Consider the following 26,884-nt stretch of genomic DNA (forward strand, 5'->3'; position numbering starts at 1 on the left):
AGAGAGTCAGCAACAGGCACACTTTTGCGAAATATACGATGTTTATGAAATTGCCAAAGTCCGCTGGAGGATCACGTGCGGATCGCTCAGCTTTTTTCCTTCACCGTTTTACCGGAGCGTCGGCTCCCCACTCATTTGTCACGGTAAGCGGTTTTCATTGCTAAGGAACATCTTGTTGTGCTGTAACGGTTGCACGGGGATTATGGGATTGACAAGCTAGATCTAGCGTCATCGTTACTACTTGTTATGCTGGTTTTGATGTTCGTTTGCTTGCTCTTGTGGGATTGTAATCAATAAATCTCATTTATTCTGCATTTTCTAATCAATAAACATCGTATATTTCGCAAAAGTGTGCCTGTTGCTGACTCACTGCGAACCCAGAAATTTCGGAAAACATTAGTGGCGTCACAGACTTGTCGTATTACTTGATAAACTGATTGGGATTTGTATTATTTGGTAAATTGAATTATTGTGCTATTTGATAAATTGAATTAAGTAATACTGGGATTGTGCTGTTTGATAAATTAAAGTAATACTAAGTGAGCTTTAACAGAATAACGATGTTTAAGAAATTGCGGAATTCCGCTGGAGGATCACGTACGGATCGCTCGGCTTTGTTTCTTCGCCGCTTTACTGGAGCGTTGGCTCCCCGCTCATTTGTCACGGTAAGCAATTTTCATTGCTAAGGAACATCTTGTTGTGCTGTAACGGTAGCGCGGGGATTCTGGGATTGACAAGCTAGATCTAGCGTCATCGTTACTACTTGTTATGCTGGTTTTGATGCTTGTTTGCTTGCTCTTGTGGGATTGTAATCAATAAATCTCATTTATTCTGCATTTTCTAATCAAGAAACATCGTATATTTCGCAAAAGTGTGCCTGTTGCTGAAAACCCGGAAATTTTGGAAAACACCATGTCAAAAAATGAAAATGACTGGACCCAAATCAACAGGAAAGGACTTGTTATCAACAGGAAGCAGTGGCGGATGCTGGTCTTTCAATGAGGGAAAGCTCAAAGTGTGTCCGCCTGTGAGTGTTTTGTGATGGTGTAGGAGCAGCTCGGTAGGGAAAGAAACTACAGTGCCAGAAATCAAGTCTCAAAACACAAGCAGTTCAACTCAGAACAACAGTATGAAAATTGTAAAATGCTGCCACGGGCCTTTCCACCAAAATATCACTGATTTCACTGTCAATTGCAGCACCTCCACGTGGCTGACGAAGCATACCAACTCTCTCAATAACGGAGCGGTGTCCCAACAACTAGCATAAATGTAGCACAAACAAATGGCACCACCTCGGTTCCATTTTACAGTAAATGGGGGGCTGCCAGTCACGTCATCACTCAAAATTAAAATCTCAACATCTATTAAACGATAGCAGCACAAACGAAAAATTTACACAAAGAGCACAAACGTAGCATTAACGAATGGCAACATTTTGGGTCCATTTTGCAATAAAAGGGGGGCTGCGTGACACCATTACTCAAAATGAATATCTCAATATCTCAAAAACAATAGCTGCACAAACGAAACTTTTTACAGCACAAACCAGCACAAATGTAGCACAAACGGTTGACATTTTATGCCATATTTGAACAAAAACGGGCTGGTTATTCAGATTGTGCTATAATAGAACTGTTAATTTCTCAAAAATTATAAAATTAAAAATGATAAAATCTAGCATGTACAAATGACATAATTTTTCGATGAATTTGCATCTGATGGGGGGCTAACTTCACAGAAGTTGCGCTAGCTAGTACATGTTGACGGAATTACGGTCACATGGCAACAAGAGAATTACATAGTCTATGGCTAGCATGTTAGCAGCTTATTCTGGGTGTGACATCTTCTGATTGAAGATTTTTTTTTTTTTGTGGGTGGGGCCAAGGCAGCTAAGAAAGGAAGACTAATTAGCATCTAATTTAATTGTTAAGCCTTGTCTGAACAGATTTGTGTACAAAATATTGTTATGATTTTAAAGTCACTTGCTGTAGTATTTCATAGCAACTTTTAGTAACTTATTTTGAGTACTAACTCACTTTATCAAGTCGATACTGTGAACTTGATTTAAATTAGTTCCCATACTTTAATTACTGAGTTAACTAAAGTTGATAAGTTGCGTAAAGTTAGTTTCACTATGCCTTCAAAGGAGCACACAGGGTGTTTCACTCAGTTGTCTTCACTGTCCGCAGACTTTGTAGTGGTCTGGGTTTGATTCCTGCTTGGAGCAACTTATTACTGTACTAGTAAATGCCGGAAAACACAGTCAAGGCTGAAAAAGCAGTTTTCTGCTCTTGCACCCCTCTTTAAAATAAACTGCTGAATTTTAAGCCAAAGGAACTGTTGTGTTTGATAGAACAATATGTTTATATGCGGCCATAACAGATTCATGGCGCATTAAGTCCCCGAACTATTTGTAATCTGTCCATTTTACCCTGGAGACACTCATTTACAGACGTCGCGCAACCGCTTTTGTTTCAACCCAGCCATAAAAAGAAGGTAAGTAATTATATTTATTATTTGAAATGTCTGTTGTTTTTAGCTTAGAATCATTAATTGATGTCTAATATTTAGTTTGGGGGGAAAAAACGACTTTAAACAATTATTCACTCGCATCTTTTAAACTTTTAAACAAATTACGTCACAATGAAAAAAATTGCGTCTGTAAATAAGTCATGGATATCTACCTCATAACTATCGCTTAATTGTATTTTTTTTTTGTTACTGTCGCATTTTCCTCAATATTTTAGGTGATAAATAATCAATCCAAACAAAGAAAAATTGAAAAATAAAACCATTTACTAGGCCTGCAAGCAGGACTGAACGGGCCCTCGCAATCTAGCGCAACTCGGACGTCACGCAACTCGGACTGTGTGCAGGTCAGGGTGGTGGCAGATGCTCCTCTCTAATCATCTCATTAGAACCTAACATGCTCGAAAGTCGCCTATTTACATTCCCACACCCAAGAGATAAAAACCCCTATTGGAGAGAGTACTACAAAAAAGGAGCCACTACTGAGCTGTGCAGCCAAGCCCTTATTCAAAACCAAAATTAATCTTCTAACTGGGCCAATTCGACGAAGTGTGCCAAATATTGTGGCTATATAAGCTGCCTGAGTCTTTGAAAAAAAATATTTCCTTTAAATGGCGAATAAAGGGTCATCACGGCAACAGACAGAGACACGTGGACATGGGCCGTAAATAAGTATTACAATAGGTCTTCAAATTACAATGACCAACCTGAAAAGAACTGGACATGTATTGGAAAAACAAGTGACTTTCTATTGCCACTAGTTGGCGCTGTAGGGTTGATGCAAATGATCTCTATAAGGCCCTTCAGGGTATGACTCTCAACAAGCACGGGAAGTTTGGCGCAGATATGTTGTATATCTGCCGAGTTATGACTGTTCAAAGTTTTTGGAGAGAAAAATTGTTGACAGTCATTTTCACTTTCCTGTTTGGACCCCTCCGCTTCAACGAAACTTCAATATTTTTCATCAGGCACCTGAAGACAGGTCTTAAGCCTTCCCTTATGCAGGTTTGAGGTCAACAGATTTTTTTTCCTTGGAGGAGGAACCTGTCTCGTAAAAAAAGGCATTTCCTGTTCTCACTAGGGGGCGCTAGGCCTAATGGGTAATATTTCAATGCACTCATGTTAAGGGTGGGATGTCGCACATACATGCCAGATATGAAAAAGATTGAACGTTGTGTGAAGGAACTATTAGTCATTTACTGAATTTGTCATTTTGCCGAAAAAATGGCCGACTTTGGCACCCCGCCCAGGTCAGGCCCGTGAATGAAAACACACCATTTTGATAACTTAAGATTTCATATGCCTCATGAACAGTCTCGCCAATTTTGAGAATGATCAAACTAATTCCCTAGGTGCCAAGGTGTAAAATGTGCACACTGTAAATCGATAAAAATTTCACATTCAATCCAAAATACCCGATTTCCTGTTGGGTTTGGAATATGCATGCAAGAGACTTTTTGGAGCAGTTTTGTACAAGGTATCGACTCTCCGAATTTCATCCCTCTACGTTGAAAAAACCTAAATGGAGAGGCCTTTTTGAAAATTTCAAGGGGGCGCCACTGAGCCATTTTGTTACATGTTTTCGTAACGTTGCAAGATTATTGAACGTTATGCAAAGCCACATGTATGTCCAAATTTTTGTGAGTTTTCGTGCATGTTCAAGCCTCCAAATGTAAACTCCTACTGTGAACCGATAAAAATTTCACATTCGATCCAAAATACCCGATTTCCTGTTGGATTTGGAATACGGGTGCAAGAGACTTTTTGGAGCAGTTTTGCACAAGGTATCGACTCCCCAAATTTCATCACTCTCTGTTAAAAAAACCTAATAGGAAACGCCTTTTTGAAAAATTCAAGGGGGCGCCACTGAGGCATTTTGCTACATTTTTTCGTAACATTGCAAGATTATCGAACGTTATCTAAAGCCGCATGTATGTGCAAATTTTTACGAGTTTTTGTGCATATTCAAGCCTCCAAATGTAAACTCCTACTGTGAACCCATGAAAATTTCACATTCGATCCAAAATACCCGATTTCCTGTTGGATTTGGAATATGGGTGCAAGAGACTTTTTGGAGCAGTTTTGCATAAGGTATCTACTCCCCAAATTTCCTTGCTCTATGTTGAAAAAACCCAATAGGAAAGGCCTTTTTTAAAACTTCTTTCTGTCGCCACTAGTTGGCACTGTAGAGTTGATGCAAATGACCCCTACAAGAACCTTCAGGGTATGACTCTCAACAAACACGGGAAGTTTGGCGCAGATATGTTGTATATCTGCCGAGTTATGACTGTTCAAAGTTTTTTGCGTGACAAATTGTTGACGTTCATTTTCACTTTCCTGTTTGGACCCCTCCGCCTCAACGAAACCTCAATATTTTTCATCAGGCACCTGAACACAGGTCTTAAGGCTCCCCTGATGCAGGTTTGAGGTCAACAGATTTTTTTCCCTTGGAGGAGGAACCTGTCTCGTAAAAAAAGGCATTTCCTGTTCTCACTAGGGGGCGCTAGACCTAATGGGTAATATTTCAATGCACTCGTGTTAAGGGTGGGATACCACACATACATGCCAAATATGAAAAAGATTGAACGTTGTGTCAAGGAACTATAAGTCATTTACTGAATTTGTCATTTTGCCGAAAAAATGGTCGACTTTGGCACCACGCCCAGGTCAGACCCGTGAATGAAAACGCACCATTTTCAAAACTTAAGATTTCATATGTCTCCTGAACAGTCTCACCAATTTTGAAGATGATCCAACAAACTCCTTCGGCGAAAAGGTCTCAAATGTGCACCCTGTAAATCGATAAAAATTTCATATTTGATCCAAAATAACCGATTTCCTGTTGGGTTTGGAATATGCGTGTAAATGCTTTTTTGGAGCGGTTTTGGACAAGGTATAGACCCCCCAAATTTCATTGCTCTACGCTGACAGACCCTAATGTTATAGGCCAATTTTAAAATTTCAAGGGGGCGCCACTGAGCCATTTTGTTATATTTTTTTGCAACGTTGCAAAATTATCGAAATTTACAATTTTCCGGACGTATGTGCAAATTTTGGTGACTTTTCGTGCATGTTCAGGCCTCCAAATTGGCCGTTTTCATTTGCCCTGAAAAATAAAAAAAAAAATAAAAAAAATAATCCTTTGCAAAACAATAGGGCCTTCGCACGCTTAGTGCTCGGGCCCTAAAAAGGGGAAATATATGAAAAGAAAATCTCGACCACTCCTTGATGCCTGCGATTTCTGCATTGTGACCCTTGTTATATTACCGTGTTTCACCCATAAAAATACCCAAAAATCCAGCTGTGGCCATTCACAGCTGTGTCTTGACACTCGGTGATACATGCTACATGGAATTTTTGGATCAAAAAGAGGTAAGTACGCGATAATATTTCGTTGAAATCATGCCGTCTTTAAATTTGCTCTCTCATGCTCTCACCTCCAGTTTGGGTTTTGCTGTTAATTTTTTTTTTTTTAATTTAAATGCCCTCCCGTTCAAAATTTTTCTTTTCCCCCCCAAAATTTAGATTTTAAGCTTTCCAATGATGTATCACACATGCATATACTATAGGACAATTTTGAAATTTGGCCAAATTGGGGTTCTCAGAGCGGAAATTCAAGTCACCTAAGTGTTTTCCGCCATATACATATTTACTTCACCCTTTCATGCATTGGCTACTCATCACTACCCAATTCCAGGTTGCTAAATGAATAACGACAGTAATTTTAAGGACTGTATTTTCCAAACATGTCACAGGAATGTCATTAATGATAAACACACAGGAATAGCTGCACTTTTGCGCACTGTATTCTGCACATCAAAATATTGTACCCATCTTCCACACTACATCTTCTATTGTACACATCTTCCCAAGCTAGAGCTAGCATATATCATATTTTAGTGCCCTCATTTGCATGGACAAATAACACGCTTTTTCTGTTTTGTTGTTCCGCAAATGATTTAACGGGATATTAAAACCAAGAGACCCGAGCGCCGTGAAATATTCAATCACAAAAAAATGGCCCGATTCACCCGGGCGCCTTTGACTTAAGTCGACGCGAACCTGACAAATGTTACCTCGCACCTGAGGATAGGGGGAAAAGGATTTACTATTTAATCAAGGGCTGTATTTGTGATTCATCACTTTACGTGTTTTGTTGTTAATTTGAAGAGGACTCGATTGATGGCGTCGGGCTTGTAAGACATCCAATTAAAACTGGAAAAAATGGCAGCATTTCATGTTTTATGTATTTTTTTTTTAGTTACTGATGCTGATTCATTGTGTGAAAGAAAATAGAAAAAAATGTAATTTGTGGAGAAATTGCGTGAGGATGCTTTGCCTTCTCTCCGATGGCTCACTTCCTGTAGATTTTCAATTCATTTTGGGGCTTTGTTAACTCATTGGCTACCATTGACGGCACTAGGTGTCCAATCCATGGTGACTAGGTCCCAGTCAATATGGATTACAACGTCTAGCGCCGTTAATGGCAGGCAATGAGTGCCCTTTAAAGACTAAAACTAAAATATCAATGAAACTATGAACGATGACACGTTTTATTATTTTCTGGTTTTGGTGTTTTGTTTTTTTTAAGGGGGGTGTTTTGTAGTTGTTGTTTTTTTGTTTGTTTTTTTTTTTTTTGCACTTTTTCAGTTTTGCCAATATTCGAGTGGGTTTTTTCTTTGTCTTTTTGTTTGTTTTGCCAATTTTCCGTTTTTGCAGTTTTGCCAGTTTCGGTTATGGGCGTGTGGTTTTTTGTGGTTGTGCCAATTTTCAGAGTGCAGGTTGCGGTTTTTGTGTTTTTTTTTTCTTTTTTTCAATTTCTTCTGTGGTTTTCGCATCTGGGTGTTCTTTTGTGTGTTTTTTCTGGGGAGGTGGGGGTTTTTTTGTTGTTGCTATTTTTGTAGGTTTTATGCAGTTTTTCGGGTATTTTTTTCCTGGTTTTGGTGCTTTCTTCATGCTTTTTTGTGGGTGTATTTTTTGCAGTTTAGCCAATTTTCAGGGTGTGGTTGTATTTTTTTGTTGTTGCATTTTTGCCAATTTTTGGCTGGAGAATTGCAGTTTTGTGTTGTTTTTTTTTTGCAGTTTGGCCAATTTTATGATTTGGGGTGCAGTTTTGTTTTTTGCAGGTTTTTGTGGTTTTGCCAATTTTTTCTGCAGTTTTCACAGTTGGGTGTTTTTTGTTTTTTTGGTTTACGGGGTTTGCTAATATTGTAGGTTGTAGGCAATGAGTGCCCTTTAATGACTAAAACTAAAATATCAATGAAACTATGAACAATGAAACGTTTTACCATTTTTCTGCCATTTTGCCATTTTTCAGTTTTGCCAATATTTGAGTGGGTTTTTTTCTTTGTTGTTGTTTTTTTTTGCTTGTTTTGCCAATTTTCCGTTTTTGCAGTTTTGCCAGTTTTCGGGTGGGTGCGTGTGGTTTTTTTGTGGTTGTGCCAATTTTTTGAGTGGGGGTTACAGTTTTTTTTTTTTTTTTTTTTTTTTTTTTTTTTTTTGCAATTTCTTCTGTGGTTTTTGCAGCTGGGTGTTGTTTGTGGTTTTTTTTGGGGGGGGGTTGCTATATTTGTAGGTTTTATGCAATTTTTCAGGTATTTTCTTTTCCTGGTTTTGATGTGTTTTCTTCTTGATTTTTTGTGGGGTTTTTTTTTTGGCAGTTTTTTGCAGTTTTGCCAATTTTCGGAGTGGGAGGGGTTTGCAGTTTTGCCAACTTTCTGATGGGGGTTGTGTTTTTGCAGTTTTGCCAATTTTCGGAGTTGGGGGTGAAGTTTTGTGTAATAGCCGTTTTTTGTGGTTTTGCCATTTTTTCTTCAGTTTTCATTTGGGTGTTTTTTTTCCTGTTTTTTTGGGGGGGGGGCTATTTTTGTAGGTTTCATGCCTTTTGGTTCAGTTTTTCGGTATTTTTTTTCCTGGTTTCGGTGTATTTTCTTCATTATTAATTGTAATTGTGTTTTTTGCATTTTCTTTTGCAGTTTAGCCAACTTTCAGAGGGGTTGTGGTTTTTGTTTTATGCAGTTTTTTGTGGTTTTGCCCATTTTCAATGCAGTTTTCGCAGTTTGGCATTTTTCTGTTTTGTGCTGTTTATGCGGGGCGTTACTGTTTTGTTTTGGGGTTTTTTGATTTTCATTGCAGTTTTATTTTCGTATTTTAATTTGGAATTTTTGTTTAGGTTTTATTTTGTTTTGATTTTAGGACGTTTGTAGGTCACTTGATCATTGGTCACTTCCTGTTAATTTCAAGTCATCCCCCCCCCCCCCCCCCCTTGGAAATCAATGGGAGCATTGGAAATAATTGCGGATGCTTTGGTCAAATTTTCGTGGAATTGTACATTTTTGGCAAAAACTGAATACAATAGTTGTGCTTATTGAGTTCATGCATTTTTTTAATTTATAAATTATGTGAATCAGTTATAAAATGTAGGAAGAGAGGAAATGTTTAAATATTTTTACCATTTTTGTTGAAAAACGCCCATTTTTGCCATAAACGCATGGGCCTGCATCCTGTGAATTTTTGGAATGGTGAGAATCAAAGTGCGTGAGCTGTGTGGCAAGAGAAAAAAAAAAGGAATATTATTGCAAAGCATCCCCACAATAAATCATATTTGACAGGAAAGTGCTGCATTTTTGTCTGATTCTGCTTTACGATTAAAAGACAGATTCTGAAGACATCATTACAATTCTAATGAGAAGCCTCATTTCAAGAGAGTCGCGGACTCCATTTAGAGCGGTCAAACGGGTCGAGATTCGGGTTGGCCGTCTTCCCCCTCGCGTCGGCGCGTAATTGCTTTGAGACAGAGGATACTCGGCTATCAGGAGTCGGGTCCCGCTGCCGCTGACCCACATGCATGCCAATCAGTTTAGCAGGAGATAATGCAGCAATGCACATCGTCAAGAATTTAATAACGGTCTTTTATGCTCCAAAGGGCTCCTAGATTGAACATTTTGCGTTTGTGGAGGCGCTGCTGCGATTAAAGCCTTCACCGCACAGGCGTTGTGTAGACCAGTCCCTAGAAATATCTTTATTTCATGCATCGGTCTGTAAACGGTTGTAAAAAGGATGATGCAAGTTTCCAGTGAGCGTTGCATCGCAAATCGTATGATGAGGTACTCAGATATTCCCACCGCTAATGTTAGCTACATACTCGTTAGCTGTAATACTCGTGTGTTTCCAATAGGGTTGTCAAAAGTATCGACAAGTATCAATACTGAAATTTTATATCCGGATACTGCATTTGATTGCAAAATTGTCGATACTCAATTACTTGTTTGTGCGTGACCGAACATCGCCAGGATTTTGTTTTCATGGGGAAAATTTGCATTTTGTATGACTCTTGATAGTAATGGGTAGAGATGTCCGATCACGTCATTTTCAAAGTATCGGAATCGGCAAAAAAATATCGGCCATGCCTTTTTTTTAATATGTATATATTTTTGAAATTAAAACGTTATCTAATTGTATTTAACGTTACAGACATAATATGTTACACTCATCCAGAGTCTTTAGTTTAGGATTAAGGTAGGGTTATCAATTTTATCCCAATAACGACGGTAATAAGTTTTTTTTTTAAAGTATCACGTTAAAAAATTTAACGCAATTAATGCATGTGTTGCACGACCCATTCACGCATTATCGCGCTCAATCTGTAATGGCGTCATTTTACCTATATAGAGAGATAAAAGGAAGCATAAATTAAGTAGAGTGAACTTTGGCAGCCATTGGAGGCTTATTTTAATTGGCTAAAGCCATACAATCCCTCTCCCTACAATTAGAAATGTATCATGGGAAGCAATGTGGGGAAGCAAGGTCGCATTTGATCTTTTTCTTAACACCTTATTTTATTTCCCAACGCAGAGAAGATATATGAATTGCCAGCACTACGCAACGTCATGGTTCCACTTCCCATCATGGTTCCACTTCCCATCATGCATCGGGGCATGGCTGCAGTATCATTTACTGAAAGCTCAGCAAATACACTAAACGGCAATATTTAGTCACAATATACAAAATCACAAGTCTTTCTATCTGTGGATCCCTCTCACAGAAAGAATGTTAATAATGTAAATGCCATCTGGAGGATTTATTGTCATAATAAACAAATACAGTACTTATGTACTGTATGTTGAATGTATATATTCGTCCGAGTTTTATTCATTTTTTTCTTAATGCATTGCCAAAATGTATATGATCGGGAAAAATTATCGGGAATGATTGGAATTGAATCGGGAGCAAAAAAAAGCAATCGGATCGGGAAATATCGGGATCGGCAGATACTCAAACTAAAACGATCGGGATCGGGAGCAAAAAAACATGATCGGAACAACCCTAGTAATGGGGGTTATGTTTACATTTTCCCTCTTAACTCATTGGCTGCCATTGATGGCGATAGACGTCCAATCCATTTTGACCAGTCAAAATGTTTGTTAAAAATGAGCATTCACAGCCAGGATGTGACCCAAAATCAACAGAAAGTGGCCTGGAATTGAAGTTAAAACAACAGGAAGTGACCTGGGAATGGGCCAAAATTAACAGGATATTTTAATTTAGTTTCTTTCAATTTATCGGGTGTGATTGACTGCGGAAGGTTCATTTGCTGCCAGACCTCCCACTATAAATGGATTGGATAGCTACTAGAGCAGTGCTTCTCAATTATTTTGTGTCACACCCCCCCAAAGGAAGACGTAAATGTTTCGCGCCCCCCCACACTCTCTGCTGCCACTATAAATAGTACTGTCTATAAAAATACTATTATAAGTATGCCTCTGCCTAACATTGTGTCCTTTTTTTCTATTAAAGAAAAGTAACATAGATTAACTTATAATAAAGTATAACTTTATTAACATTGTTTTGTTTTGTACCAGAAAAGACTTAAAGTGCATCAATTTGCCTGAATTTAAAAAAGTCACATCCAAACTGTAAAAATACACTCAAGTTACATTTTTGACCATTTGATACTGAAAAATAAAAATGTAATAAAATCCGTAAATAATAGCAAATTCAAATAGATTCGAAACATTAACTCATGAGGACAATATGCCAAAAAATTTGACATAAAAAACAGAACTGAATAGAAGAAAAAAAGAGTGTCTTTGGACAGAGGTTTTTATTTTTGCTGCTCACAGAATCACCTCCTTTGCAATGGTGTGGGGTTATTTTTCACTGAGCATGCTAACAGTGCTCACTGGTTTACTGATATAACACTGACAAAGCGGGACAATTGTTGGCAATATTCGGCACGTTTTCGCTGAAAAACAAATCACGCGGCTTATCAATGAGATTGGGGTCTAATGTCTTTAAGTGGCGTCTCAATTGATTTGGCTTCCGGCTGTCCGCTATAATCATTTTTAGACACAATAAACAGTGGTCTTTCCTCATCTCCCACTGTATTAAAAGTCCAAGGCAAACGGCCCGAAAAAAGCGCATTCTCGGCGGCCGAGGGAGAACCGTGGGTGAGGGCGGTCGTCGTGACGACCCCAAGCCGAAAATGGCACTTCTCGGGCGTACATGTGAGAACCGGAGAAGACAGTGGGTCGCTGCCGTGAGTCCGGCCGGAAAATGGCTTTCGAAAACGGCGCACAGCTTTTTATATCTCTTTTCTGTGTGCTCTTGCTTAGTTCAAAAATAATGCGCGTACTCTAAAAATGAGAGCGCCACTGCCACCCACTGAGTGGATGTGCAAGTACACTTTATTTTAGTACGGCAATAAACCCGAAGTTAGCTGGGATAGGCTCCAGCACCTCCGCGACCCTCGTGAGGAATAAGCGGCATGGAAAATGAATGAATGAATGAATGAATAAAAAAAATAAAAATAAAAAAAAACTATTGCAGAATCAGTCTTCCCAGCCTGGTTCAGGTCTACAATTTTGTCTCTGGTGTCCTTCGACAGCTCTTTGGTCTTGGCCATAGAGGAGTTTGGAGTTTGACTGACTGAAGTTGTGGACAGGTGTCTTTTATACCGATAATGAGTTAAAACAGGTGCCATTAATGCAGGTAACGAGTGGAGCCTCGTTAGACCTCGTAAGAAGTTAGACCTCTTTGACAGCCAAAAATCTTGCTTGTTTTTAGGTGACCAAATACTTATTTTCCACTCTAATTTGGAAATAAATTCTTTAAAAATCAAACCATGTGATTTTCTGTTGTTTTTTCTTCTTCTCCACATTCTTTCTCTCATGGTTGAGGTTTACCCATGTTGACAATTACAGGCCTCTCTAATCTTTTCAAGTAGGAGAACTTGCCCAATTGGTGGTTGACTAAATACTTATTTGCCCCACTGTAAGTCACTTTATGCTGGATGACACCCTTTTTGCCACAGCAACCTGTTGGATGGGTCAATAATGTAGCCCAGTCTGAAGAGGCTCAGATCTTATTTGGACACTTGCAAAAAATAGTGTGAATATTCAGCACTGGAAATCAGATTTGACAAAGAATCCGATATTAATTTTTATGTATATAATTTTTCTGGAAGTCATCAGAAAGAAGGAAAAACATTACTTTTATCAAGTTAAAACAGCAACAAAGACAACTCCAAAGATATCATTTATAAATCCCGGGATAGCTTCTTAACACTTAGATTTGTGATGTATTTTTTTTTTTATTAGTTTTTTATTAAATAATACAATAAATATATATAACGGTGATGACAACAAGAGAGCAAACTTAACCATTTCATGCATACAGATGAGTTTTAATGCTTCAAAAGACATACAAAGAAAGTGGATGGCCACAGTAAACTTATTTATTGACATTTTGAGCCAGAAAAAAAAAATCATGGGAAGAAAAAAATGTCCGTACACAGGTTTGACACAGGAAAAAAAAATGCTGATAACGAAATGCGTCCGTTTTATGGTTAAAACATCTTCCAAACAGAGAAATTGTTCAAGTCACATGTTTGTTTATCCATTTTTTTATTATGAAAAAAAAAATGTGTGAAGCGGTAGAAAATTCTGTGGTGAGATACTAGTGGTCATAAGCGCAAAAGAGTGCATAGGTTCAACAATTATTTTTTTAAAAAAGAAACCTGCATCAGAAGAAATAAAAAGCACCTTTCCCATACGAAAAGACAACTTTAAAGCATTCATTTTTTGGCATGGGTTTTTTTCACAAACAACAACAAAATAATACTCTTTGGATTCATTTTTGGCGCTCCGATTCATTCCCGAAATCCAAGCAGACGGCTGTGTTTGAGAGAGGGGAAAAAACAAAGGAGCAAAAAAAAGATCCACCTGGAAAAATACAAAGTGTAGCACCACAGAAGAAGAAAAATAGCACCGAAGTTCTTCCGATTTTTGGCTGACGTCATCCGATTTGGTTGCAAATCTTTTTAAAAAAACAGAATCCCGTTTATTTTTTTTTTCTGTTCTCCCATTTGTTGTCTATTTTTAAAACACCGGATTTCCTCTTTGTTGTCGTCTCACGGTGATGATGTCATCGGCGCATCCGCCCATTCGATGGAGTCACATGCACGTTTTGAAGCCAGTAAAGCAATAAAACAAACACCAGGATCAATATACAGAATGTACTTACAAACATAAAAATTATTTATATATTTATATATATTTATAAAACAAAAAAGGGGAGAGGGGCAATTATGCACAAACAAAGCTCCCGACGACAAAAGCGAAGAACGAGGCGTGACGGGAAGAAGGCGAAGGAATGGAGTCTGTGGCGGGAGATGACACGCGTAAGTGTGATCATCCAGTTTCAAAACTGAAGAAGGCACGCTGAGGTTGCAAGGTTATTTCCTCTCATCCTACAGAATTTTGCTTTATGGAAAAAAAACTTTTTTTTTTTTACAAACGGAATTGTCCTAGAAACAAAAATAAGTGTTGTTGTTGTTGGTTTCTTTTGTGTGTAAATTGGCCTCCATATTTTTGCTCAGTTTTTTTTTTAGCCGACGAAGCAGACGGGGCCCACTTCGAAGCCGAACTTCTGCGTGGGGCCGCCGAAGTCGTTGAACATAATGTCCACAAATGGCACCTGCTCCACCTTGGGAGTGTTGATCTCCAGTACTGTCCTGTCATAGCCCTTTTTCAGCTGCGGGAGACACATAAAGAGGGGGAAACGTTTTTTAAACGGTCACAGAAATGTTAACCAGTGTTGTTAATTGTACTTTAAAAAAGTAATTAATTATAGTTACAAATTCTCCCAAAAAGTAATTGCGTTAGTAACTCAGTTACCTGAATGTAAAAGTAATTAGTTACTTGACAAAGTAACATGTGGAGGTTTTAAACTTTTTCATCATTTAAAGATAGATTCAAGTCAAGATTTTGCCGATTTAGCATTATTTTAGATAAAAAGTTACTTAAGTTCACTAGGAAGGTTCTGTACAACAGAGCCTTCCTAAGAAGTTTACTGCTTTAAGATGGCGGCTGTTTACTAACGCATCTAGTTCCTATACTGTACATGTTGCTAACGCCGCCGTGTCTGTCATTTCACATCTAGTTCTATATATGGGATATCTACCATGTCTACCGTATCTACCATACCATGTGGGCAAAGTTTGTAGGCTATCGGCTACAGTCAGATATTATTGGAGCCACCTAGCATCGCGTTTGCTCGGCGTCACAACTTTTTTGCCTCCTCGCCACTCCTGCTCTGCTCTGTTGTCTCGGTGAATCGGTCTCCCTGAGACTTTTCTCGCGTCATTCAACCAATGCAGTAACGCATAGTAACGCACCCCTTGCCATCCTCAGTAACCGTAACGGCGTTGCCAAGATGAGAAAAGTAATTAATTCGATTACTCACTAAAAAAATAACGCCGTTATATTCTAACGCTGTTATTAACAACACTGATGTTAACCGTCCGTACTTTGAAACATGGAGAAGACCATTGTTGTTTTCCTCAACGATTACAATAATGAAAATGTTTCGAGACAAAAATGCGACATAGTTTCTGTCATACGTATGAAAAAGTATCTGAACCTTTTGGAATTTCTCACATGCCTGCATAAAATCACCAAATGTGATCTGATCTTCGTCAAAATCACACAGATGAAAAAACATTGTCGGCTTTAACTAAAACCACCCAAACATTTAGGTATAGGTTTTTTATATATATAGGTTTTCATATTTTAATGAGGATAGTGTGCAAACAATGACAGAAGGGAGAAAATGAGTAAGTGAACCATCACAGTTAATATTTTGTGGCCCCGCTATGGGCAGCAATATCTTCAACCAGATGCTTCCTTTAGCTGCAGATCAGTCTGGCACATCGATCAGGACTAATCATGGCCCATTCTTCTCTGCAAAACTGCTGTATTTCAGTCAGATTCCTGGGATGTCTGGCATTATTCGCTGTCTTTAGGTCATGCCACAGCATCTCAATAGGTTTCAAGTCTGGGGTTTGACTTGGCCACTCCAGAACGTGCATTTTGTTCTTCTGAAACCATCCTAAAGTTGATTTACTTCTGTGTTCTGGATCATTGTCTCGTTGCAGCATCCACTCTCTTTTTAGCTTCAACTGTCTGACAGACCGCCTTAGGTTTTCCTGCAAAACATCTTGATAAACTTTTGAATTAATTCTTCCATTAATGATTTCAAGTTGTCCAGGCCCTGAGGCAGCAAAACAGCCCCAAGTCATGATGCTCTTTCCACCATGCTTCACGGTGGGGATGAGGTGTTGATGTTGGTGAGCTGTTCCATTTTTCCTTCACGCATGACGTTGTGTGTTACTCCCAAACAATTCATCTTTGGTTTCATCAGTCCACAAAATATTTTTGCCAAAACTCCTGTGGAGTGTCCAAGTGCCTCTTGGCGGACATTAAACGAGAAACAACGTTTCTTTTGGACAGCAGTGGCTTCCTCCGTGGAGTCCTCCCATGAACACTATTCTTGGCCATAGATTTACATATAGTTGATGTGTGTGCAGAGATATTGGACTGTGCCAGTGATTTCTGTAAGTCTTTAGCAGACACGCTAGGGTTCTTTTTTTTACCTCTCTAAGTATTCTGCGCTGAACTCTTGGCGTCATCTTTGGTGGACGTACACTCCTTGGGAGAGAAGCAACAATGCCAAACTCTCTCCATTCATAGACAACCTCTCTGACTGTCGATTGGTGAACATCCAGACTTTTAGAGAAGGTTTTTTATCCTTTCCCAGCTTTATACAAATCAACAATCCTTGATGGCAGGTCTTCAGACAGCTCTTTTGACTGAGCCATGATGCGCATCAGACAATGCTTCTCATCAAGACAATTCTTACCAGGTGTGTGTTTTATAGTGGGTAGGGCAGCTTTAAACCACTTATCAGTGATTGGGCACACACCTGACTTAAATTGTTTGGTAAAAATTGGTTTCAGTTGCTCTTTAAGTATCCTAGAGGGTTCACTTACTTATATTCCCCCCTTCTGTCATTGTTTGCATGCTATCCTCATTAAAATATGAAAACCTATAAATGTTTGGGTGGTTTTAGTTAAAGCAGACACTGCTTTTACAATTGTGTGATTTTGACAAAGATCAGATCACATTTGATGGTGATTTTATGCAGAAATGTGAGAAATTCCGAAAGGTTCAGATCATTCTTTTTCATGCCACTGTATGTTCACAATGCTTGACATTTTCATGTCGTCGGCCTGCATTATAGCAATGCTCACCGGTGTTAGAAAGTGCCTCAAGCTGCACTCCAGGCTCTCTTTTTTTTAAACACAGGTTAAGATTTGTTTTCTTTTCTTGGCAAGAGAGAATATGCAATGTTGCTTTAGCCTTTAAAGGTCTCAGAGGAAAAAGTTTGGACACTACTGTTCTAGATAGACAATCATACGAGTAATAAAGGCGCCCCCTTATCTTACCGCGCAGCCGTCCAATACGGCTCGAATGTATGGGTTGTTATCGTAGGACATCTCCTCGTCGTTAGAGCCCAGTAAGCGGATGGCCTTGTCGTAGTTGTCACCCTCCGCGTCGTGCCAGGCCACAGACTGGTGGCAACTGTACGTCAGGTTCTGGCGGGCGGCGGCGCTCAGCAGGCGCATGAAGGTCATCTGCACCACGCCGATGGGGTTGCCCTCAGCATCCACGTAGGAGAGCTGTGATGGAAAGAGAGCGGTAGTTTTACTTACAAGTATCATTTGAGAACCATTGTAGTGAAGGAAGATGGGGGAAAAAAAAACATTGAATAAGCTGAAAATACATATTAGCATGATGGTTTAATATGTGGCACGTTGCTTTAATTATTGTAATTGTTCAAGAGTTGCATTTTAAAGTAGTTTTGATGTTAATTGCATTTGTTACAAATTTTCCAAATTATCATGTTATGTAAACTTAAAAAAAAAAAAAAAACTGATATGTGACATTACTATCAACGATGACAACTTTTAAAACTGATTTTACGATCATTAAGCTACACCAGACTGACATTTTCAGTTGGTTCTGTCTCTAGAGTTATTATTTTTTGCATCAAGTACATACAGTATAGATTAAAAACATGATTTCTGCTACTCTTTACATAAAATATTCAATATAGATCTTATTCCAATCAATACTCAGATCTTTGTAGTTGTTATCTGATTACATTTTTGGCAGATAAATTTGACTTTACAAAAAAGACACAAATGTGGACAGAAGGTGTCTTTTATTTAACTTTCCGAAAGTCCGGATCGTTATGACAACGTGTGTGTAAATTTTCAGCAAGTTTCATCAATCTTAAAGAGGAAGTTCAGGATTTTTGACATCAGGCTTAATATTCAAGTTAGCGGAGGTTTAATTAGTTGATGGAGTTGGTTTCAACAAATTCCGTGCATTTTATTCGTTAGTTGTGTGCACGCTAGCAAGGCTCTTTGACTCGCGCTAGCTTAGCCACTCCGGAGCCCTGAAACTAACAAATAACTAACAAACTGCACGGAATGTGTTGAAACCAACTCCACCGACTAATTAAGCCCCGCTAACTCGAAGATTAAGCATAATGTATAAAAATTGGAAGTTCCCCTTTAATTATGACTTATTTACCTCTATCACTACATGGTTGTCATAATACTTTCCTACCAGTAATTGCATGTTTTTTTTAGCGCTTTTAAATAATGAATATAAATAGCAGTATAGCTAATTGCATCCCTAATTGATTCGTTCCGGCCTTCTTTGTATGTCGACAGTACTACATTGTAAATGTCTTCATTAAAATTAATTAATGCTAACGCTAAAACCAATCCAACATCAGGGTATGGTTAAGTCTCGAAATGGAGTAATTATCATGCCCTGTTTTTCTTTTTCAATTCCCAACAGAACGAAGAGAAACGGCAAGAACCGTGACTCACGTTTGAATACCAACCATGAGAAATCCCGTTTAGGTCCACAATGTGGCTTGGTCTTCCTTACTGCGTGCATGCGGAATGACAGCCAGTGGAGCGGAGCCTTCTTTTGTCTCCATTTCTTTGCCATGCAATTTCATTCATTCATTCATTCACATGCATCTCCTGAGCCACAGTAGCCAGATTAACATTGGATTTGTTTATCTGCATTGCAGTGGTACATTTAAAGTCCTATGGCCTAAAATAATTTGAGATGTATACAGTCTGAGGTGACTCTTCACTCACAGTGTCAAAATGAGATATGACGTGCATATTGTGCATTCTATCAATTTTGGGGAGGGGTCATATTTCATAAAATTTGACGAATTAACTGTCCCTTCAGAAACTTTCACTTCTAATTTCACGAGTATTTGGTGCAAATATAAGACGAAAAATTAGAAATTTCTGAAACAAATTTGCGATTCTTGGACTACAAGTCGCACCTGAGTATATGTTGCACCAGTGAAAGACTACACAATGAAAAGGAAAAAAAATATACATATAATATATATATATATATATATATATATATATCAGAGACTAAGAACAAAACCATACTGTACTTTAAAGTTAGAATGGTAAAATGGAGAACAACAGGTTAAATAGTATGGTGGCCCTGAAGTGCAAAACACAAAAGCAAATCAAAAAACAAAACGGGGATGTATAAGTGGCACTTTAGTCCAAGTCGCAGGCAGGCCATTGAAAAGAGATACATATCCGACTCGTTTTTTTTTTCCCAAAGTATAATTTAGAAATATGTATGTTCATATTTTTAAAAGCAATTTTTAAGCACTGCAAATAAGATATATTTAAAAGAAAACAATGATTTGTACATGTATACATGCGTATATCTTACATTTTTTAAACTTTTTTTTTTTTTAATTGAAAAGAAATTCACGATAGACTGAAAGTTTAAAGCGCAAAGTAGCGAGGTATCACTGTACTTTAATAAATAATGTTTTTTTTTTTTTTTTTTTCTTTAATAATTTGGGCTGGACAATCATTGTCATTTCTTTTACGGAACAGATTTAATTGGAACTTTACGTTACCACTGTTAGCATTACCTTCTCGACACTGTGGCTCGTGAGTTAAGGTCGTCATGCTTTCCCCCCCAGAACATTACCTCTTCATCATCATCATAACAGTCCAAAGTGACTGAGTTTCCCGGAACCCCCTGGGTCCCCGGTGGCCGAGTATCCTGACCCGCTCAACTCGCACCATCTCTGACTAAAGTTGAATTAAATTTGCAAAAACGTTGCAGACAAGAAGGTTGGTTTAAACTTTGAACTCAACTTTAATTTAGCTTTTATTCAAAATTAGCCGTTATCGGGAATGGTGCAGTTCTAAATACGGATGCGAGATGGCGGTGTCAGGATAGACGTACACGCTAACTCTGTCTTGGGACTTAGGACAGGTTGGCGGCAGGATCCGACGCCAGTCCATCTGTCTGTCCCGCTTCTGCTCTTGGACTCGAGCATGCATCTCATGCCAGGTCATGCAACACCACCAAAACATTAAATCCAGCCATGTGTGCCATATAGTCGTACAATATATGGGGACTGGGCTTTGGGTTAACTTTCAGGATGGACCTAAAGCTGCATTCAGACAATTGTTTGACAACACGTCGCTTTTGCTACGCCCGTCGCCGAAAGCAGTTTTGTGAAGCCTGTGAAGCCAAATCTCTAGTTCACATAATGTGAAAAAAAGCAACGAAAGGACTTCTTTTAATTTTACAATGTGTGATTTAAAAGTCGTAATATTCTAATTAGGGCTGTCAAAATTATCGCGTTAACGGGCGATAATTAATTTTTTAAATTAATCACGTTAAAATATTTGACGCAATTAACGCACATGCCCCGCTCAAACAGATTAAAATGACAACAGTGCAATGTCCGCTTGTTACTTGTTTTTTGGTGTTTGGCACCCTGTGTTGGCGCTTGGGCCCAAATGATTTTATGGGTTTCAGCACAATGAGTGAGCATGGTGTAATTATTGACATCAACAATGGCGAGCTACTAGTTTATTTTTTGATTGAAAATTTTACAAATTTTAATAAAACGAAAACATTAAGAGGGGTTTTAATATATAATTTCTATAACTTGTACTAACATTTATCTTTTAAGAACTACAAGTCTTTCTATCCATGGATCGCTTTAAGAGAATGTTAATGTTAATGGCATCTTGGTGATTTATTGTTATAATAAACAAATACAGTACTTATATACCGTATGTTGAATGTATATATCCGTCTTGTGTCTTATCTTTCCGTTTCAACAGTAATTTACAGAAAAATATGGCATATTTTATAGAAGGTTTGAATTGCGATTAATTACGATTAATTAATTTTTTAGGCTGTAATTAACTCGATTCAAAATTTTAATTGTTTGACAGGCCTAATTCTAATGTATGACTTCATTTTCATAATATTGCAACTTTAATCACGTGATATCTTGACTATTCTAGTAGTCCTAATTTTTTCTCTTTGGACTATTGTTGACTGGATTTCGTGTAAGGTTCCGGCAACTAAAGTCACTTGAATTAGAGAACATATTTGATTGGCCGCTTCCTTGTTTTCACTGAAATCTGTCGCCAAAAGATAAACCCAGCTATCTTTTACGAGGCGCGAAAATTCAATACAGCGTGTAGCCTATCTGGTCAAACTGGCACACCTTCAATGAAAAGCCTATTTTAAAACTTACTTTACATATACAGTAAGACTATAACGCGGTGCTTATAAGGCACAGTAGTACGAGTAGACAAAAAAAGTCCTACTTTAATTATTATAAAATTCCAGATGTGCTTTATTCAAATGAAAAATCCCCACGAATCCTACTTATTACCATATTTTCTGCACTATAAGTCGCATTGGAGTATAAGGCGCACCATGAATGGTGTATTTTAAAACTGTTTTCATATATATATAGTGCACAGTGCATCATAAGGAGCAGTAGTAGTACTAGTAGTGGTGGTTGGGGTGTTATGCATCCACTAGGTGCGCTAAAGGGAAGATCATGCCATGATTAACCAATATTTATCCATGTATAAGGCGCATTGGATTATAAACTGCACTGAAGGGTTTTAGGTGTGCCTTATAGTGCGGAAAATACGGTACATTAGATTTTTATCGGTGAATGCATTTGACCAATGTGAAATTGATGGATACAAATAGGGTTAGCCTGTATAATCGTGCAATTAAGAATCATCCTGAAATTACACCCAAGAGCCCTCACTTTTTAAAACCGTGTATTAAGGTGCAGTACCATAACCATGCATGGCCTGGGGCCCCACGCTATCCCAGCCTGGGGTGCAGGCAAGGGGCCACTTACCAGGGAACCTCTCTTGTAGTGACTATACCATGTGCCTGGTGAGTCTTTGGGCCATTTTGCCATTTTGCTCTGTAAAAACCATATAACAGGCATTCAGGGAAAGGGAGCGGGATAGGCCGGCTTACCAGTTTACCGCGTTTGAATTCACTGAACCAGGAGCCGGGTTTCTCCTTTAACCAGGAGGTGAGTCTAGCCTGGGGGGGGCACGGATTGACAGGAAGGAAAAATCGTTAGTGTTACCCACGAGGGAGGGATGATTAGTTCACTCTTTTCTCACTCATGCTTGTTCTCAGGGGTGATGATGAGTGAGGGTAGCTGTCCACACCTGCCAGAATAGACGCCTCTTTGGCTTCAACAAACTGCAGCTGGTAGCTAATTGCCGCTGCGGCGTACGAGCAGATGAATGAAGACACCGAGGCCCGTTGGGCGCTTTGCCACCGTGCTATTTAAAGACCAGCCGACCCCAGCTCTTGAATTGTGAACTGTGGTTTACGGCTCGGTATTAAAACGCTCATCAGTGGCGTAAGATGCTAGTGAGTGATCATCGGGAATTTAATCACTGGAGGAAGCTGTCTGGGGGACCAAGAAGTGGGTCGTAAGGAGTTACATTTACTCCGTTACATTTACTTAATTAACTTTTTGAGAAAAATGTACTTCCAAGAGTAGTTTTACCATGCCATACTTTTTACTTGAGTAATTGTGAAGAAGAAACACTACGCTTGCTTTGGGCTACACAAGAGTCTTTACATTTTTCGTCTTTATTCGAGAAGGGTCTGACTGCAGCCCAGAGCCAACCGACAGTGTTGGTACGGTGGCGTGAAGAATCTGTTTACTTATGTGAAGTTCAAAGCGTTTTTTTAGGACAATAGCCCCAAGCCCAATTCCTTCCCCTAAACACAAACATTTCGATTAAAAATTGCTAATAACTGTGTCAATTGTTTGTGCTTCGTTTGTGCTGGTTTGTGCTTTAAAAAGTTTTGTATGTGCTATTGTTTATGAGATATTGAGATATAAATTTTAAGTGATTATGTCACGCAGCCCCCCGTTTATTGCAAAATGGAGCCGAAATGGGTGCCATTCGTTTATGCTATGTTTGCGCTAGTTTTTGGGACACCCCTCTGTTATTGAGAGAGTTGGTACGCTCCGTCAGCCGCAGGAGTTGGATACAGAAACGCTGCGAGTGACGTCTTCACTCGAAATTAATAGCTCAATATTTATTAAAACGATAGCAGCGCAAACCAGGTCAAACGTAGCATAAATGAATGGCCCAATTTTTAATCAAAATGGGGAGCTGGTTGACCTCAGATTGACCTTTAAAAGAATCGATAATATCTCGAAAACGATAGCAGCACAAACGAATTTTTTTTCAGCACAAAGGAGCGACATAATTTTTAGTAAAAATTTGCGTCTGATGGAGGGGCCAAAATCACGGAGGACTACATTCTCATTTTATTGTCGCTATCCTTGAATCAGTGGTATTTTCATGTAGTAAACTGACGCAAAATTTTTCTTTTTTAATTATCTGCACAGTTCACGCTGTCTGTAGGTCTGTTATACCTTCTCACATCAAGTGTGAGTCAACCTTCCACTGAGCAAACCAGTTTCTCCTCCCATTAGATAAAGGGATAGCAGGTGAAAGAAATGGAACAATGCCTGTGAATTGGGGGAAAACCAGTCCAAAACCTAGTCTAAAATGATACCTAGCTTTTAGTCAGCGTATGAAACTAGAACCCTGTGTTTCTTAACGTTTTCCGAACCCCTTATACTTACTCACTAAACCCCTGGGGTTTGATCAAACCCAGGTTGAGAACCACTGTGTTAGGGGAATGAAGTTAAAATGGATGTCCACAGTAAAGAAAGAAATAAGAAATTAAGGTAAGGGAGTCAAAAGGTAAAGTGGTTTGGACATATAATGAGAACTTAAGAACAAAGTGTCTGTAGAAAAGTGATGTAAAAGAGTGCAGTGATTCATAAATACTTATTTATGGATTTACCTTCCCCCATTTAGTGCCTTTGTGCATTCCAATTATGAAGAAAAAGCAGGCTAGCGTTGACTTTTATGCCATCAAAATGTGCACATATAGCTTTTAACATTGATAAATGAGTAACCAAAACCACTAAATCAGCCCACGATGACTGAAAATGATTAGCCTTTCATTTTTAGACCCGACAGCATCATCATTCGCTCAAATTAGACCATGAATTAGAGATATTGTGCTTTTCCAAATCTGTTGTCACCATCCTTTATTCTTCCTTGATCATCTTTGTGTCATGTTGCCACTATGCTGGCTTTCTCCACCTTTTAAAGTCTAGGTTAATCAATCACCACCTTTACCCGGATTGACTTTACGTCTCTCTATTAAAATCTTTTACTACGCTGTGTTGTTTTCCGTGAAGACGGAAAAATGGAACAAGCCTAAATAAAGCAAAACACAATGTTGAAAGTACGTATCTGTATTCAAATACAGTCAAGTAATGATGAAAAGGAATCAGAAAATTAAAACTCGAGTCAAGTTATACCTACCGAAGTGCAACAATGACATAGAGTGGTACCTCAAGTTATGAAATTAATTTGAGTGGCGTTCAGATCATGTTTTCTTCGTATAATGAATCACGTTTTACATTTAAATGGCCTAATTGGGACCAAGCTCGATTAAAAACACCACCTTAAATTTGGCTGTCATATCCTCTGATTGCCTGTCTCTATTTGCAATGCTTTGTTGCCCCCTAGCTCTTTCTACAGATGTAATCACATGATTACTCACGCTCATAGTTAGAGCTGGGAATCTTTGGGCACCTAACGATTCGATTAAGATTACGATTCAGAGGCTCTGATTCGATTATAAAACGATTATTGATGCACCCCCCTCCTTAAAAATTTTTTTTTTTTTTTAATGTTTTGTACATTAGTTCCAGAATTGTTCAAAAATCCTCTCAGGCTAAACCAAACTACTATTTCAGTATCACGTTAACATATAACAGTAAACAATAATAATAAATAAAAAACTCTAGTCCCCATTCTGAATTAGTAGCTTTAAACTACATTCAATTGATTTGATGTGAATCAACTGTTACAGTTGTTAAAATTGCTCCCGTTATTCCATTATTTCCCTTCTGTCTACTTTTGAGCAAAGTTTTAAAACTATTTCATCATTTAAAGATAGATTCAAGACAAGATTCTGCCGATTTAGGAGTAATTTAGATAAAAAGTTAATTAGGTTCGCTACAACAGAGCCTTCTAGAGAGGTCTACTGCTTTAAGATGGTGGCTGTTTACTTACGCCGGAAAGTCTGTCATTTCGCATCTCTGTTCAATAATACATGTTCTAATACTGACTTCGGCTGCCATTTTTGCATCTAGTTCTACATATATATGATATCTACTGGAGCCGTATGTTTGTAGCAACTAGCAACTGGGCGTTGTTTGTAGCGGCTGTCAGCCGCAGTCAGATATGATTGTTTTTTTTTATCTAGCGGCATGAGTTGAAAATTATATTTACTCTCGGTCCATTCCTCATTGCGTCCCAAAGACCGCGCTGACTGTGTTTTACTTCCGCTTTACCTGGTATAATTCAATAATTGGAATTTGGATATTTGTGAATCGTTCTCGAATCTTCCACGGCCAAATCAGGAATAATCTAAGAATCGGAAATTTCGCACGCCTCTACTCATAGTAAACACAGAGTGCTAAAAGATGAGCTAATTTCAGTCGCCATTGCTTGCTATTGCTAGTGCCTTGATAAAGTATAGCGTGTAAGCTTTTTTTTTTTTGTTTGTTTGTTTCATGTACTTGAGCATTGTGTAGCACATTGTGGTGTGTATTTGTCTGTTTACATATATAGTCAAACGTAGTTGTGGTGTTAGGAGTTGGAATTCTAATATCTAGCGTGCAAAGGGGATTACCCAAGTGATAATATGAATATGAAGTAAGGGTAATATGAAGAGAAAAAAAGCTTCCAAAATCTTTTTGTAAAATAAATTTTTTTGTGTACCGAAGCTTTCTTATCTCAAGGTACTACTGTATTGGTATTTCCCACCACTGGACATGAAAGTTTTTGACTACTAAAGCAAAGACTTGACAATGCTGTATTTCTTTTCTTCTTCGTTATTCCCGACTTAAGGCAACTAACACCATTCCTCTGTGGGTTTAGGGTGCGGGTGATAGAGGGGGCTTGGCGAGAGGCCTCATTAAAATGGCCGCCACACATCCTTCCCGGCTGACAGACAGATTGCGCCTCCGCTCTCGTCTTTACGTAATGAAGCAAAAACCTGGTTAAATTGTTTCTGTCTCAATGCCGGCCTGTTCGGAAATGAATAAAGCCAAGAAAATGTACTACTCAATGTTAGGAGGGGAGAGCGTAAGAATAGGAACATCACCCTCCCTTCCTTCCTCGCTGCACTTTCACAGAGGCTGGTAATATGATTACCAGAGTGGAAATAACACAATTTACAGTCAAAATCAGTGCTCTGATTATGTACTAAGTCATATGGTGGCTAGCATTGGAGTTGTATTACCCGCTCTGTTGAACCCAAGGCTAAAAATAGCAGCAACCAGACTCACCCCTTCAGACTTCTTGTCAGGGAAGATGCAGCTCTCTCCACCGGCTGTGAAGTTACAGTAAACCTTGAACGAGTCCCGGGAGCAACCCTGGTTTGGATCGATCCAGTATTCACCTGTAGAGAATTATAAGAGGCTCGTGTTTCAGTTGACACTAGCGGAATGCATTCGGTTATTATCTTTTGTATGCTGATTA

At 38.6% G+C, this 26,884-nt stretch overlaps 1 protein-coding gene across 3 annotated transcripts in view; it reads right to left on the bottom strand.

Moving 5' to 3' along the window:
- Positions 1–13,146: 13,146 nt before the first annotated feature.
- The window catches only part of col5a1 (procollagen, type V, alpha 1), a 127,290-nt gene continuing 113,552 nt past the window's right edge, over positions 13,147–26,884 (bottom strand). Inside the window, exons 63-66 of one of the 3 annotated variants that reach the window (XM_057818117.1) lie at positions 26,692–26,804; positions 22,132–22,200; positions 17,315–17,548; positions 13,147–14,562 (exon numbers count right to left, since the gene is read on the bottom strand). In XM_057818117.1, the coding sequence (XP_057674100.1) occupies positions 14,416–14,562; positions 17,315–17,548; positions 22,132–22,200; positions 26,692–26,804 (563 nt within the window). In that variant the 3' untranslated portion in view covers positions 13,147–14,415. Of the gene's footprint in view, positions 14,563–17,314; positions 17,549–22,131; positions 22,326–26,691; positions 26,805–26,884 lie in introns of those variants that run through there. The other 2 variants (XM_057818116.1, XM_057818118.1) reach the window with 2 other exon arrangements.

Source organism: Corythoichthys intestinalis, chromosome 17, assembly GCF_030265065.1.
Source record: "Corythoichthys intestinalis isolate RoL2023-P3 chromosome 17, ASM3026506v1, whole genome shotgun sequence".
NCBI lineage: Eukaryota > Metazoa > Chordata > Actinopteri > Syngnathiformes > Syngnathidae > Corythoichthys > Corythoichthys intestinalis.